Raw genomic sequence first — 14,273 nt, 5'->3', positions numbered from 1 at the left:
TTTATGGAATGGCATAAAAACATTGAAAATAAAATAAACTTACTTCAACTTCAGCATGTTAAAAATGGTTATTCATATTATTTTGTGCCAGATTTCAGGGCATATTCCACAAATAGCTTCAAAAATAATTTGAACAAGTTTGTGTTTGGAGTTTTTACTGCTACGTGTAAGATTCCCCACCAGATTGGCCCATGACAGCCTCAAGGATTTGAGCTGGTGGGCAAGCAGGTGTTGTATTTATCTCTGGGCACAAAACTGCACTTAAGTGATGCAGAGTCCCTTGAGTCCTGTGATACACGCTCGGATCCTGACTCTTTGGGTAACCATTCTAGTGAAGCCTCTGTGTTGACATCACTCCTGTGCCTTGTATCTTTTCAAGGTTCCTCTTCAACCCTTCTGCCTGCTCAGATGAACATCTGATGCAGTTCAAGTTCCTGGGCATTCTGATGGGTGTGGCCATTCGTACCAAGAAGCCTTTAGATCTTCATTTGGCTCCCATGGTCTGGAAGCAATTGTGCTGTATCCCACTCACTCTGGAGGACTTGGAGGAGGTGGATCTTCTCTATGTGCAAACCCTCAACAGCATTCTTCACATTGAAGACAGTGGGATTACGGAAGAGAATTTCCATGAGGTAAGATAAGCAGTAAGCCTCTGTCCACCTGTTTCCACCTCCTGAAGTCAGCGTACTAGATGCTGCCATGCAAGATCATGGCCCTGGAGTTGAAAGTCATATACTTAGTTTGGGGGCACTTGTAGAATGAGAAGTAAAAAGGATGCAGAGTTGGAATCTAGGCTAAGGTGGAAATCAGTCCATGCGTAGTAGTGAAATGATAAATATGGACATTTTGGAAGGTTGGCCACAACTCCAGTGTTAAAAGTGTTCTTCTTTCCAATTAGATGATTCCTTTAGATTCATTTGTTGGCCAGAGTGCTGATGGAAAAATGGTTCCCATAATCCCTGGTGGGAACAGTATCCCACTTACTTTTTCAAACCGAAAGGAGTACGTGGAAAGGGCCATCGAGTACAGACTCCATGAAATTGACCGTCAGGTGAGAATCTCAGATGTATTTATAAGGTTTTCCTTTATTTCAATAGCTGTTGATAATTTAAAATTTCCCCTCATTTTGTGACTGCTTTCTATTATGAAGACTTTTGTGTTGTCACTTTGCTGCATCCAGGCGTGCAGTGGTTTGCCCTCTGAAAGTTTATAGTCAAATAGGCTCTCATCTGGATGCATCCGGAATATAGTTTTGAAAAATATTTTTAAATGATATGGTAGAGTGGATTTAGCAAGATACCTCACGGTTAGTCCAATCTGTGCTGTTGGAGTATACAAGCTCTTAAGTTCCACATCAAGACTAGTTCTTCCTGTCAGTGAGCTCTTTGAAGCTCAAAAGCATACTATATGAAATTAACAACAACAACAACACACTATGCTACTTCAAAGTGTTTTTAGTCTACAATTGCAAGAATATAGTTCTCTCTTTTTACTCCATAAAACCTGGTTCTTATGAAACACATGCGGAACTCAATGCATATCCTTTTTCAGAATATCACTTTATCATTGACAGTGAATCTAGTGTTCCTGTATTTCTCAAGTAGTACGTACATAATTCTATTTATATGCCACCTTTACACTGTTCAAACCATGCTCAAGGCAGCTTACAACTTGAAATACATAGCTACAACAGAAGTCATAAATAACTATTAAAAAATAGACAACCAAACTGAACAATTTGCACACAAATCACAAAAATATCTAAAATAGATACAACCCCCGCCCCCAAAGCTAGAGCAGCAAAAAAGGGGGGGCGCCTTTTAACAACACTGCAGTAGTTACACACAAGGTCACACCATTTCTGGCCTAGAATTCTCTTTTTGAAGATGTATTTTAGTTACATGAGCTACCAGCTATCCATCCCAAAATGTGTTTTCACTGACTGTACTTTGGATTGTGTAGTTGCAAAGTAGAGATCTACTGAAATCCATCTCTCTGGGCTGCAGGTGGCTGCAGTGCGAGAAGGGATGTCGTGGATCGTCCCGGTCCCCTTGCTTTCTCTTCTGACTGCTAAGCAGTTGGAGCAGATGGTCTGCGGAATGCCAGAAATTTCTGTGGAAGTTCTGAAGAAGGTTGTACGGTACAGGGAGGTTGATGAGCAGCACCAGCTGGTACAGTGGTTCTGGCACACCCTGGAAGAGTTTTCGAATGAGGAGCGTGTCCTTTTCATGAGATTTGTGTCAGGAAGATCTCGCCTGCCAGCTAACACAGCGGATATCTCTCAGCGTTTCCAAATAATGAAGGTCGACCGGGTAAGGTCCCACTTTTCCTCCTCTTTATTGCTGTCCTGTCTTAGTCTGGCAACAGAAAGCTAGTAATCACTAGACACTGAAACTTTTGAACAAGTAATATTGAAACTGAAGGTAGCCTACTAGATCTGGCTCAACTGACTTAGAATGTTTATGTAAATGCTAATCTTGAACTGAGGGACACGGGTGGCGCTGTGGGTAAAAGCCTCAGTGCCTAGGACTTGCCGATCAAAAGGTCGGCGGTTCGAATCCCCGCGGCAGGGTGCGCTCCCGCTGCTCGGTCTCAGCACCTGCCAACCTAGCAGTTCGAAAGCACCCTTGGGTGCAAGTAGGTAAATAGGGACCGCTTTCTAGCAGGAAGGTAAACGGCGTTTCCGTGTGCAGCTCTGGCTTGCCAGAGCAGCGATGTCACGCTGGCCACGTGACCCGGAAGTGTCTCCGGACAGCGCTGGCCCCTGGCCTCTTGAGTGAGATGGGCGCACAACCCCAGAGTCTGGCAAGACTAGCCCGTACGGGCAGGGGTACCTTTACCTTTACCTTTAATCTTGAACTGACAAAGCCTGTGCAGGAGAGTGGATGAAGAACTTCCTCTAGATCAGGGTCAGGGAACCTGCGGTCCTTCGGATGTTGTCTGTCTCCATCACCCCTAGCTACTGGCCATACTGACTGCGGCTGCTGGAAATTGGAGCCCAGCAACATTTGGGAGGCCCTCACAGGTTCCCTCCTCCATGCTGCAGATGAAGGCATTCAATTCTCACTTGAAACAAGGCTCCCTTGAGAAAAACCAGTTGTGGTGAAGCACAACCTGATGGTGCAATGTGCCAAACGTAGCTATTCAAAGGACTAATGAAGTTGCCCAGCAGAGGAATGGGGCAGCAAACACCAGCCCACAAGGAAGGTTGGACTTGGGAGCTCTTTTTTTTTAAGTGGTAGAGCCCCTATTGGTTCCATTGAGATCTTTTCCTCCTGTGTTCTGTTTGTGGAACCACTGGGGAGGTGAGAGATGTGTGGTGTTGGTGAAAGGCCTCTGATGGGGATCTACAGGAGAATGTGGGGTGGGGGGTGTCTTTCCTGTCCTCCTATCACAATGACAGCTAGTTGTTGTTTTTGTATAGGATGGATCTAGATCTCGCCATGGAATAGAAAGTGATCTTTAGAAGCTGGGCTGTAGGCATCTCTCTTAGGGTGTATTTTTTTGAAATGGAGAGGTGGTATAAATCATATTTCCAGTTTGGAAATCCCACACTCAACACTGCCCCCCCCCATGAGTTTCAGGCTGGCTATCTTGGTCCCCACACACTCCTCTGCCAGCTTCTGTCCTCCAGTATGTATGGCAAAGTGAGGGAGTTGGGAGGAAAGGATGGGAGGCAGATACCTGCCTGAGCTGTCCCTGCATTGCCAATGCAAACTCTGGGAAGAGTGGTTTTTAGAAGTGAACACTGGATTCAGATGAAACTTGAGCAGAAGAATCCTGAGCTTTGGGATTGTTCAAGGGAAGGTATTTTCCCCCTTGAATATTAATATTAATGTCAACAACAATAACAATACCATTAACACCAGGAAGAATAAAAAATATTGGGCCCCCAAAGTTTCTGTCAGCATTGCAGGATCCAAGTATGTTTGAAAGTCTTCATTGCACAGAACTGGAAATACAGTGGTGCCTCGCAAGACGAAAAGAATCCGTTCCGCGAGTCTCTTCGTCTTGCGGTTTTTTCGTCTTGCGAAGCAAGCCCATTAGCAGCTTAGTGGATTAGTGCTATTAGCGGGCTTAGCGGATCAACTGATAAGCGGCTTAGTGGCTTAGCGGATCAGCTATTAAGAGGCTTAGCAGCTTGGGAAAAGGGGGGGAGGGGAAAAACCCGCAGGAACTCGCAAGACATTTTCGTCTTGCGAAGCAAGCCCATAGGAAATTCGTTTTGCGAAGCACCTCCAAAACGGAAAACCCTTTCGTCTAGCGGGTTTTCCGTCTTGCGAGGCATTCGTCTTGCGGGGCACCACTGTACAGTGTTACCTGCTATTTCCTCTCACCTTGCCACTTGTTAATGTTGGGAAAGAGGGACCTTGGAGCCAAGAGGAGCCTGCCTGGCTGGGCCTTTCTGACTCTTAAGAGGGTTCTTAAAAAAACAAGCAGCCTAGGCTGCTTCCTTTTCTGCTTAACCGTCTTCTTTTCTCTTCCTCTCCACAGCCTTACGACAGCTTGCCTACCTCACAGACTTGTTTCTTTCAACTGAGGCTCCCACCCTATTCCAGTCAGCTAATCATGGCCGAGCGTTTGCGCTATGCAATCAACAATTGCAGGTCTATAGATATGGACAATTACATGCTGTCCCGAAATGTGGACAACGCTGAGGGCTCAGACACAGATTATTAACTCTGTGGACAAAAATCATCTGCCTTTTTCGCCCATGTCAGATTTCAATGTTGACACCATTTTATGGTAACAATAGATGTTTTAGGAACATAAACAGCTGCCACCTTTTTAGTTACTCTAAATGTAACAAACCTTAGATGTGTTTATTTTTTTGTGACTGTAAACAAAAAAAAATGCAAAAAGTGAGATCAGTAAGGGTTTTCTCCCCCTCCCCCTCCCCCCATATTTTTGTTCACTTTTGATAAGTTTGCATGGAGCCTTTCTGGTGCATTTTTGTTGGGAATCGTACATTTTGTAAACCCTCCCAGTGAACATGAAGAGTTGTACATTGTGTATAATTGTTCATTAGAAAGGACAGTTTTACATGAATATTCATATATTTATTTTTGTTTTAATTTGAAATGCCTGTCCAGGGTTCCTTATGCAGAGAAAATAAAGCAAATTCAAGAACTGAACTGTGGTTTTGTCAATATTTGACATGGTGCTGACCCAGAACTGTGGCTTGCCATTTGGGTCTCCAGTTTGTCTTCCACAGCATAGTAATTTCCTTAAATGAGGTTGACAGCTGAAACTGGGATGGAGGCTTCTGTAATCTGGCACATGAAACTACAGGACTTCCAATGAGAGCTGGAACATCAAAACAGGACATGCGCTTTGTTCACTCACTTTTGTCTTATGGCTCAACAATTAGTCTTAATTGTGCAACTGTGGATGCAATGCTACTTTTTCTTACAGTCCCAGAGGAGTGGTAATCTGAGAGGGCTTTCAAAGGAAGGTAGTATAAAAGTAAAGAGTAGTGAAGAATTGCAGTTAATAGATTTACATGATTTGCACCAAGAGACACGGTTTAAGCCATTGTAAGGTAGCAATTTCCTTTGTCAGTTTTTGAGATATTTTTGAGATTCCAGTAAATAAAGCAGCTGGGACCCTCCACCTCACACCAGCCCAAGGCTAGTAATGGTCAGGGAAGAGCTTGGTGTCAAACAGCTGGAGGAACCCAGTTGTTCCCTGCCCAAATGAAGGAAAAAATGCATTCTCACAACATGAAGAGCGGGTTCTTACTGAATCTTACTAAGTAACCTTAAAAAAAAAAAAAGCACAAAAGCCAAAGCACTTTATGAAACTGAACACTTAATGTTCCCAAACCATCAGGAACTGTTCCACACCCCACACACCCCACTTAACAAATTCCTCTGGCTCTGCAAACTTTTCAGTCAGCTGTGAGGTTGCTAGTTCTGAGTACCTAACTCCAGGGGTTTGCCATTCTCACAATTTAGTGAGTTTGTGCATGAGAACAGCCAGGTGACTGTATGCGCATGGTCACCATCTCACAACAGAAAGAGCACAGAGCCCGGCAGCTTCTCTCTTGGCTTAGTGCCACAGCAGCTTCTTGAACGCTCTTTCTGCAGGCAAGTTGCTGCCTGGCTTTTTGTCTGGGATCATGTCTGCACTTCTCTCTGCTTTTAGAGAGAGCAATGGCCGATTTTTACGGACTTGCTGTAAACCAGCCTCAGTTATATTCCTGCAGAAGTCCACATGTAAAATTTCTAAAGATGTAGCGTAGAGGATTACAGCTTCCAAAGTCCGGTCAGTTATCTGGACACAATTTTCAAGTTGTAGAGTGCTCAGACAGGAGCAGCTCATCAGAAGCAGCGTGATACAGTCGTCTGTGACATGGCCACATCCAGACAGCATCAAAGACAGCAAGTTGGGGCATCTGTAAGAATGAATGCTATAGGTTAGAAAAGTAAAACGTAAGCCACACAGTGCTAAAGTCCTCTACCCCTCACTCCACTGAAGTTTGGTAATGATGATGATAATTTTTTATTTATACTAACAGCTAAAGGGCCATGAATTCCCTTTCCCTGCTCCAGAAAGCTTATGCCAGAATAAATTTTAATCCATTAGGTTCCACAAAACTGTTGCATTTGCAGCATCAGACCAATAGGGAATATCCCTCTGCAGCATCTCCCAATATTATAATCTAGCTAACCTCAAAATATTTAGAACATATCAAATATAAGCTAGTTAAACATACTGGGAAGGTTATTCCAACTTAAGTGAGGTAAAGTCATGCAAAGGTGAACCTGCTGGATCAGACCACAGACCTATCATCTTACAGCATTCCCTGCTTGCATTCTGCCCAGCAAGAGAGCAGAAGCCCTCCTGATGTTTCCTCATAACTGGTAGCTAGAGGCAGAATATAGCCATCACAAGTGCATGGAGGCTACTTCTCTGCCTTGCAGTCTTAGGAAGACTTCACCATTCAGCAACCTAAGAGGAGGGTGCATACACAGATTGGCTACTGAAGCTTTTCTGCTGTTCAATACCAATCTGTGTGAATGGACCCTGTTAATGTAAGGGTCTTATGCCCTAATATTTGTTCGTCTTTCAGCTGCTCCAGGAGTTGGGAGAATTGCTTGATAGACCTCAGATTGGCTGCGTAGAACACTCTACCCCACAAGCTCAGGCTATTGAAATTTTACTGAAGAACACAGAGCAACATTCAGAGCCAGGTTATACACATCAGAAACTGTGTGTGCTACGGTCTCTGGCTTCATGAGCTGTATTCTATAACCGGATCAAGTACAAAATTTTGATAGATAGATGAGAAGAGTAGAGGAGGATTTCCCCTCCCAGATTTAAAAATATTAGGAGGCAGCATGCCTGGTATGAATGAAGGAGTGGGTGGAATTTAAAGATGCGAGGACTCTGGATTTAGAAGGATATGACTTGAGGTTTGGTTGGCACAGTTATTTGTACAAGAGTAAACTAAAGTAAAGGCCAGTGGAAGTGATGCTATTCCAGCTGAACTATTTAAAATTTTAAAAGATGATGCTGTTAAGGTGCTACACTCAATATGCCAGCAAGTTTGGAAAACACAGCAGTGGCCAAAGGGATTGGAGAAGATCAGTCTACATCCCAATCCCAAAGAAAGGCAGTGCCAAAGAATGCTCCAACTACCGCACAATTGCACTCATTTCACACGCCAGCAAGGTTATGCTTAAAATTCTACAAGGCAGGCTTAAGCAGTATGTGGACCAAGAACTCCCAGAATTGCAAGCTGGATTTTGAAGGGGCAGAGGAACCAGAGTCCAAATTGCAAACATGCACTGGATTATGGAGAAAGCTAGAGAGTTCCAGAAAAACATCTACTTCTGCTTCATTGACTACGCAAAAGCATTTGACTGTGTCGACCACAGCAAATGATGGCAAGTTCTTGAAGAAATGGGAGTGCCTGATCACCCCATCTGTCTCCTGAGAAATCTGTATATGGGACAAGATGGCAGAAAGTGAGGAGGAATTAAAGAACCTTTTAATGAAGGTGAAAGGAGAGCGCAACATATGGTCTGAAGCTCAACATCAAAAAAACTAAGATCATGGCCACTGGTCCCATCACCTCCTGGCAAATAGAAGGGGAAGAAATGGAGGCAGTGAGAGATTTTTCTTTATTGGGTTCCATGATCACTGCAGATGGTGACAGCAGTCACGAAATTAAGACACCAGCTTCTTGGGAGAAAAGCAGTGACAAACCTAGACAGCACCTTAAAAAGCAGAGACATCACCTTACCGACAAAGGTCCATATAGTTAAAGTTATGGTTTTCCCAGTAATGATGTATGGAAGTGAGAGCTGGACCATATAGAAGGCTGATTGCCAAAGAACTGATGTTTTTGAATTATGGTGCTGGAGGAGACTCTTGAGAGTCCCATGGACTGCAAGAAGATCAAACCTCTCCATTCTGAAGGAAATCAGCCCTGAGTGCTCACTGGAAGGACAGATTGTGAAGCTGAGGCTTCAATACTTTGGCCACCTCATGAGAAGAGAAAACTCCCTGGAAAAGACCCTGATGCTGGGAAAGATGGAGGGCACACGGAGAAAGGGACGACAGAGGACGAGATGGTTAGACAGTGTTCCCGAAGCTACCAACATGAGTTTGACCAAACTGCGGAAGGCAGTGGAAGACAGGAGTGCCTGGCATGCTCTGGTCCAAGGGGTCACGAAGAGTCGGACACGACTAAACAACAACAATAAAGTACATAAAGGCTGCTTCAACCATATGATTAGGAAGTCTACACAATGTATGGAGTAGGTACTGAGACCTGTTAGAAAGAAAGAACCCATGCTGGGTATCCCCAATAGAGGTGGTAGCAATAAAAGATCAATCTGGAGGAAAAATGGGGGACATATAAGGACTTACTGGAATTTAAGGATGACACTACCAGACTCAAAAATTGAGAGCTACTAACAGGAGTAGTCACACACTGGTTTCAGTATACTCAAGCAAGATATATAGGAGAGATAAAGAAAGAGGGTTTGTGGAAGGCGGGTTAGAGTTTGAAAGCACACTATTAGGAAGCAACCAAGAAACTTACCAAGAGTATACCAAATCCTATTAGAATGGGAAACAAAAGATGAGTTAGTGAAGGCAGCAATGATACATTGGGCATCAGATATTGGACATAATATTGAGCTATCTACATGGGAGAAACTGGAAGACAATAATTTTTTTGGCGTGTTACACAATTAAAGAGAATATCCAGAAAATGACCTTACAGATGATTTCTGACATCCAGTAAAATCTCTAGAATGTACAAGAAAAGATCCAACTTGTGTTGGAAGTGTTCAGAAATAGTGGATATGCTAATTTATATGTGGTGGAATTGTAAATGTGTCCAAAAAAAGGGGAGATGGCATATAACGAACTCAAAAAAATTTAAGCTCAAAAGAAATCAGAAGCCTTCTTAGAACAAATACCTAGGAAATACCAAACTGTACTCATGTATGCAATAACTACTGTGCGAATGTTTATCTGTCGAATCTATCAACAAACCCTACATTAAACGTCAACTTTCCTTCCTCCTCTTCCATGGTTCATTCCAATTTCTCCTTTACTGTTGCATATTTTAATTACTCCTTATTCTTTCTCTTCCAGTTTTTCCTCCATTTATAATTTTACTGCTAAATTTGTTCTAATCCTGCTAACATTTTAAGTTGCTTACAATAATTTTTCAAACACTCCACAATTTTTTCCTAATCTTCTTTAAAGGCTTTTTGTTCCTGCTGTTATTCTATCAGTTAGTCTAGCATTAATTTCATCTGTCATTCTTTCTTTGTTGGTATTGTGCCCTCCTTTCATTTTTTTAGTGTACACCATTCAGGCTTCCGTTGTTGCATACATTAAAATATTTTTCAGATCACTGGGTATACCTGAACCAATTATTCCTAAAATAACAGCTTCTGGTATTATTATAAAAGACCTTTTCACCCCAAAAATAATTTCATTATAAATCATCTCTCAGAAGCCTTTCACTACTTTACATGTCCACCACATATGGTAGAAGGTACCTCAATTTTCCTTACACTTCCAGCAGTATCTAGTTCTGACTTATACATTTTCGGCAACTTACTAGGTGCTAGATACCACCTATATATCATTTTCATACTTTTTAAATTATTATTATTAATAATACCCCACCATCTGGCTGGGTTTCCCCAAATAATTCTCTTTTAATGTATAACACGCAGTAAATTTTAGTTCCATAGTTTATCCCATGCACTCAGTTCACTATTATATTCCTATATCCCTTGCCTTGTGTATCATTCCTGGTTTTACCAGCACATATTTTGTTTCCCACTCTAATAACAATTTATACATTCTAGAAATCTATTTTTCTGTGTTCTCTATAACCCCCTTTCAAATTGTGAGCTTTGATTCATAAAACCATTTTTTTTGATTTTGAACATTTCATTCAATTTTAACTAGTCCCTCCCTGCTTCTGTAATGTCCTCATATTTATTAATCTTTGCCTCTGTAAAGTTCAAAAACTGTGTTGCCCAGTCTCAGTCCATATTTCCTTTTTCAAGGAGATTGCTTCTATGGGTGAAAGCCATAGAGGGGTTTTCCTTTCCAGCAGGTTTTTGTATTTTTCCCACACTCTGGAAGGAGTGACCTTTTTGCAGCTGTGGAATTAGTTGTACCTTGTCTTAGGCTATCAATAGTTAATCTTCCTACAGTGAAATGAAGGAGGGGCCCAAAATTCGTTTGCTTTAGCTGGAGGGCAATAACATGCATTTGAAAACTGCTTGGAGTAGCTGGCCAATATAAAGCACATGCTGGAAATTCCAAAGCATAGAAGGCTGCTATGCCTGATTTGATTTTTTCACCTTACAAAGATGTTGGAATGGTCCCATGGGGAGGAAATAAGGGATAAGAATAGGAAGAACCCTACTAGAAATATTGTGTTGTACTGCCTGTTACAATGATTGAAGAGTACTCAAGAAATGCATGTAAACAAAAGTACTGTGATTCTGATGCGAAACCGCAGAAAATCTAAGAGGAATCAGATCGTACAACTGCAGCCTATGCAACTCCCATCTATCACAGAAGCCACCCGTTTTATGAAGCATTTCACAGCCCAAGAACTTACCTGTTGCAAACTTGTTGTAAAAAGTTATTGACTATGTGCTCGTGGGTCTTGCAGATGTTCTGCTGCAAGGTGCTCTTCATCCAGTTCTCAACGTTGCACACTTTGACTTGGCTGGAATGCCAGCAGATGGAGAGCTGGCGCAAGGCTGGTCCCAGAACAAAGTTGTTCTTGGTCAGTTCTGCAGGAGAATGAAAATGCAGCAGAGGCCATAACGAGGGATCCTGAAAGACCCTGAACAACTTAACACAAGTCTGGGCTAAATTTTTCCTGCTCTTTTTATCCAAAAAGGAGAAGATGTGCAGAAGGCATTCCCAATTCATCTGTGTGATATGCATTGCCACGGAGTGGCTGTAGGGAGAAGGTATGGTATGTTTCAGCAACAAGACAGGAGGCCTGAACGGCTTCCAAGTCACTTCTGGTCTCTTGCACTAATATGGTGTGGAATGGAAGCTATTTTTGGCTGCCAGCTGGCAAAGGCGTTTCAAAAAAGGGCAAGGATCAAGGGGAGGCTGGCTGCAGACTCAGTCTCTTCTCCCCGTGGAATGGCTAGAGCAGGAGCAAAATGGCTTAGTTTAGTCAAATCTTGCCTTAAAAGGATTTATTTGCCTCCGAGACTATTCATGTTTAGGAGGTGGTTTCTGCTTGTTTAGAGCGCTTCCCAGCCCACCCCTCTGTTTATGTCACATGATGGATAAAGCCACTGCTTCCCCTGTAAAAGGTACGAAGCTGGTTCACATCATACCAGGGCAGCTCCTGATTTCAAAGAATGGCTGTGCACCAAAGGCAGCCCACATGGGGGAGACAGCCAAGATTTACGCACTACATAAATCCACTGAGATTCTACAATGCAAGTTTAAGACTCTCTGCTTCCAAGCCCTGGATGAGCAGCACCTAGTTTGCTAGACAACAGCTGGATGCAGTCATTACTTAAAAGTCAGGAGCTCGCAAATGATGGAGTGGTTATTGCTAGCTTGGGGGGGGGGGGCAGGTACTGTTATTTTTTGTTGTGAAGGTCTCATCATGTTGCAGAATGGGACACTTCAGCTACATAGTTCATGTATTTGGTTAAACAGAGATGAGAAGTAGAGGAAATTTCCAGAGACTTCCAAGAAATGATGAGAGCTCTGAGCTTGGTTAGGAGTTAAAAGGTTCACCCAGTCATTTGTGAAGTAGTTCTGCCCTCCTACCTTGCTGCCTGCCTGGGTGCAAACTACAGAACTGAAGCCCACCTTCCCATTGCTTGGGTGTGACGAGCTACTGCCAGCCAGAAGCTGCTTTAAGGCACCCGCTCTGGCACCCAAGGCTCCAGCTTGGCCTTTGTTATATTTAAACATCTCCAAGGACAGACAGACCCAGCCTGTGAGAAGAAAAGATCTGGGCAAAAATTAATCCATTCAGCTCCTTTGCATCTTGAGGAGAGGCAGCCGTATCGCTCCCTGTGTCCTCTTTGACTCATTATTGCATCTATATTTCACATTTCCTTCAAGAAACTGTCTTGCCCTCTTTTTACCCTCAGAGGCACCCAGTTTCTATCCAAATATGATTTTTTTTTAAGCGCAGTGTAAGTCTCTATGGGAGTATATTGTATTTAATTATGGGGTATCAGAGTTTTTAGGGCGTAAACCAGGCTGGGAAAGCTGGCTTGTTGGTTTTTGAATGTCTGGTGTAGATTTTTTCAATTTCGTTGTGCTGCATGGGACAATGACAATAAAGATTATTGTATCGTGATGTAGCCCAGTCACCCAGGGAACTTCTCTGCTGAGTGGGGATTTGAACCCTGGTCACTCATGGGCTAGTCTGACACACTGACCACACGCCCTGCAAATGCCCATCTGGGTTCTTCATGAAGCACAACCCATAGCCCCAAGTGAAACTTATTCCCTTAAAAAGGAACAGAAACTTCAGTGGAGGTACAAGAGAAAGGAAATGAAAGGAAGCCGTTCCTCTTGGAGCCCCTTCCAAGAACCCCTGCTGGGGGAATGAGAGGCCGTCATTGACTGGACAGGGGCTGTTCTACAGAAAGGCTCCACACAGCTGTTCTAAATGATCAAGGATGCAAACACACAACAGCTGACTAAAAGAAATAATGCAATCTTTGTATCGAGTCTGCAAAGGGGAGGAACCTACAAGAAATATTTAGCCAAACATACTCTGCGTACATAGAGATGCCATATGTCTGGTTTTTCCTGGACACGACCTCTTTTTCATGGTCAAAATTTCTCTCCAGGCAGAATTTATAAATTTGGCAAAATGTCTGGGTTTGGCGGCTGGCTGGAGCGAGGAGTTGTGCACGCAGCAGGGGAGAAGCGGCAGCAAAAAGGAGCTGTCAAATCCGGGCTCCTGCTGGAGCTAGTGTGCTTTTGGCTGGCAGGTTAGAGCCGCAAAGCCAAAGCCACTTCCTCCTCCTCCTCCTCCTCTTCCACACCACCCTCCACTGGTCAGACTTAGGGAAGAAGGAAACATCGTTTGTCCGTGTGGAGCATGGGATTCCAGAGTGAGGGAGGCAGGCATATCCCTGGGGGAGAAGAGGGAGGAGAAGTCAGGCTCTGAGGCCGCAAAGGATCTTCTGCTGGAGCGCAGCTCCTGTAGTTTGGCCTCTCCCCTGCCCCCCTGGCTGCATCGGGCCCTGGGCATGTGGCCTCTCGGTCCTTCTGGTCTCCCTCCTTAACTTAGCAGTGGCGAAGAATTTTCTGGAAAATTATCAGTGCTTTAAGCTGATTGGAATCTAACATTTTTGGCTTACATTTAGGAAACAAAACTGAAGTATGTCATGTTCTGCATAATGAACACAAACACTGGAAGATTTCCCAATGACCTAAAAGTATTAGAAATAATATTTAGGATTAAAAAATAAAGAAAGCTTACTTAATGTGGTTTAAATGTTATATTCCAACAGTTTCAAAGCATTACTAGGATATTGTTTTTCTTTGAGTAATTGTACATATTTTGATACGTGATTGTGCTATAATAAAATGTTAACCACTTAAATGTATGCATGTTTCCTTAGGAGGATAACCTAAGGAATGTGTCCTCTCTTTTTTTGCTCTTCAAAGTATGGCAATCCTGGTATATAAGTATGATCCAGTTCCGGCCTTGAAAAAAACCTGTTCCACCAGCTTTTACAAAACGTTCCCTGGCAGCTTTCCTGGAGCTTTTCCAGAAA

At 43.1% G+C, this 14,273-nt stretch overlaps 2 protein-coding genes across 51 annotated transcripts in view; one reads left to right on the top strand and one right to left on the bottom strand.

The window, feature by feature from the left end:
* HERC1 (HECT and RLD domain containing E3 ubiquitin protein ligase family member 1) overlaps window positions 1-5,135 on the top strand; it is a 112,328-nt gene extending 107,193 nt beyond the window's left edge. For all 50 annotated transcript variants that reach the window (XM_083712312.1, XM_083712281.1, XM_083712313.1 and 47 more), the window contains 4 exons: window positions 380-632; window positions 899-1,051; window positions 2,007-2,312; window positions 4,495-5,135. In XM_083712312.1, coding sequence (XP_083568438.1) covers window positions 380-632; window positions 899-1,051; window positions 2,007-2,312; window positions 4,495-4,680 — 898 coding nt within the window. In that variant the 3' untranslated portion in view covers window positions 4,681-5,135. The remainder of the gene's footprint in view (window positions 1-379; window positions 633-898; window positions 1,052-2,006; window positions 2,313-4,494) is intronic.
* FBXL22 (F-box and leucine rich repeat protein 22) lies at window positions 5,039-14,221 on the bottom strand. Its single transcript, XM_083712931.1, has 2 exons — window positions 11,111-14,221; window positions 5,039-6,397 (listed from the first exon to the last, which is right to left on the bottom strand). The coding sequence occupies exons 1-2, from the start codon at window positions 11,443-11,445 to the stop codon at window positions 6,052-6,054; spliced, it is 681 nt and encodes a 226-aa protein (XP_083569057.1). The 5' UTR covers window positions 11,446-14,221; the 3' UTR covers window positions 5,039-6,051.
* Window positions 14,222-14,273: the final 52 nt, after the last annotated feature.

The sequence above is a fragment of the Podarcis gaigeae genome (genome assembly GCF_964106915.1).
Source record: "Podarcis gaigeae genome assembly, chromosome: 14".
NCBI lineage: Eukaryota > Metazoa > Chordata > Lepidosauria > Squamata > Lacertidae > Podarcis > Podarcis gaigeae.
Note: the sequence above shows the minus strand (reverse complement) of the source record. Positions and strands in the feature narration are given on the sequence as shown.

What these genes read in the sequence shown, in the direction of transcription:
- FBXL22 (XM_083712931.1), bottom strand. Translation starts at nt 11,445, where the DNA reads ATGCATATCACACAGATGAATTGGGAATGCCTTCTGCACATCTTCTCC. An exon ending in TTACAACAAGTTTGCAACAG is followed by an intron (nt 6,398 to 11,110) that starts GTAAGTTCTTGG and finishes TCATTCTTACAG; the next exon opens with ATGCCCCAACTTGCTGTCTT.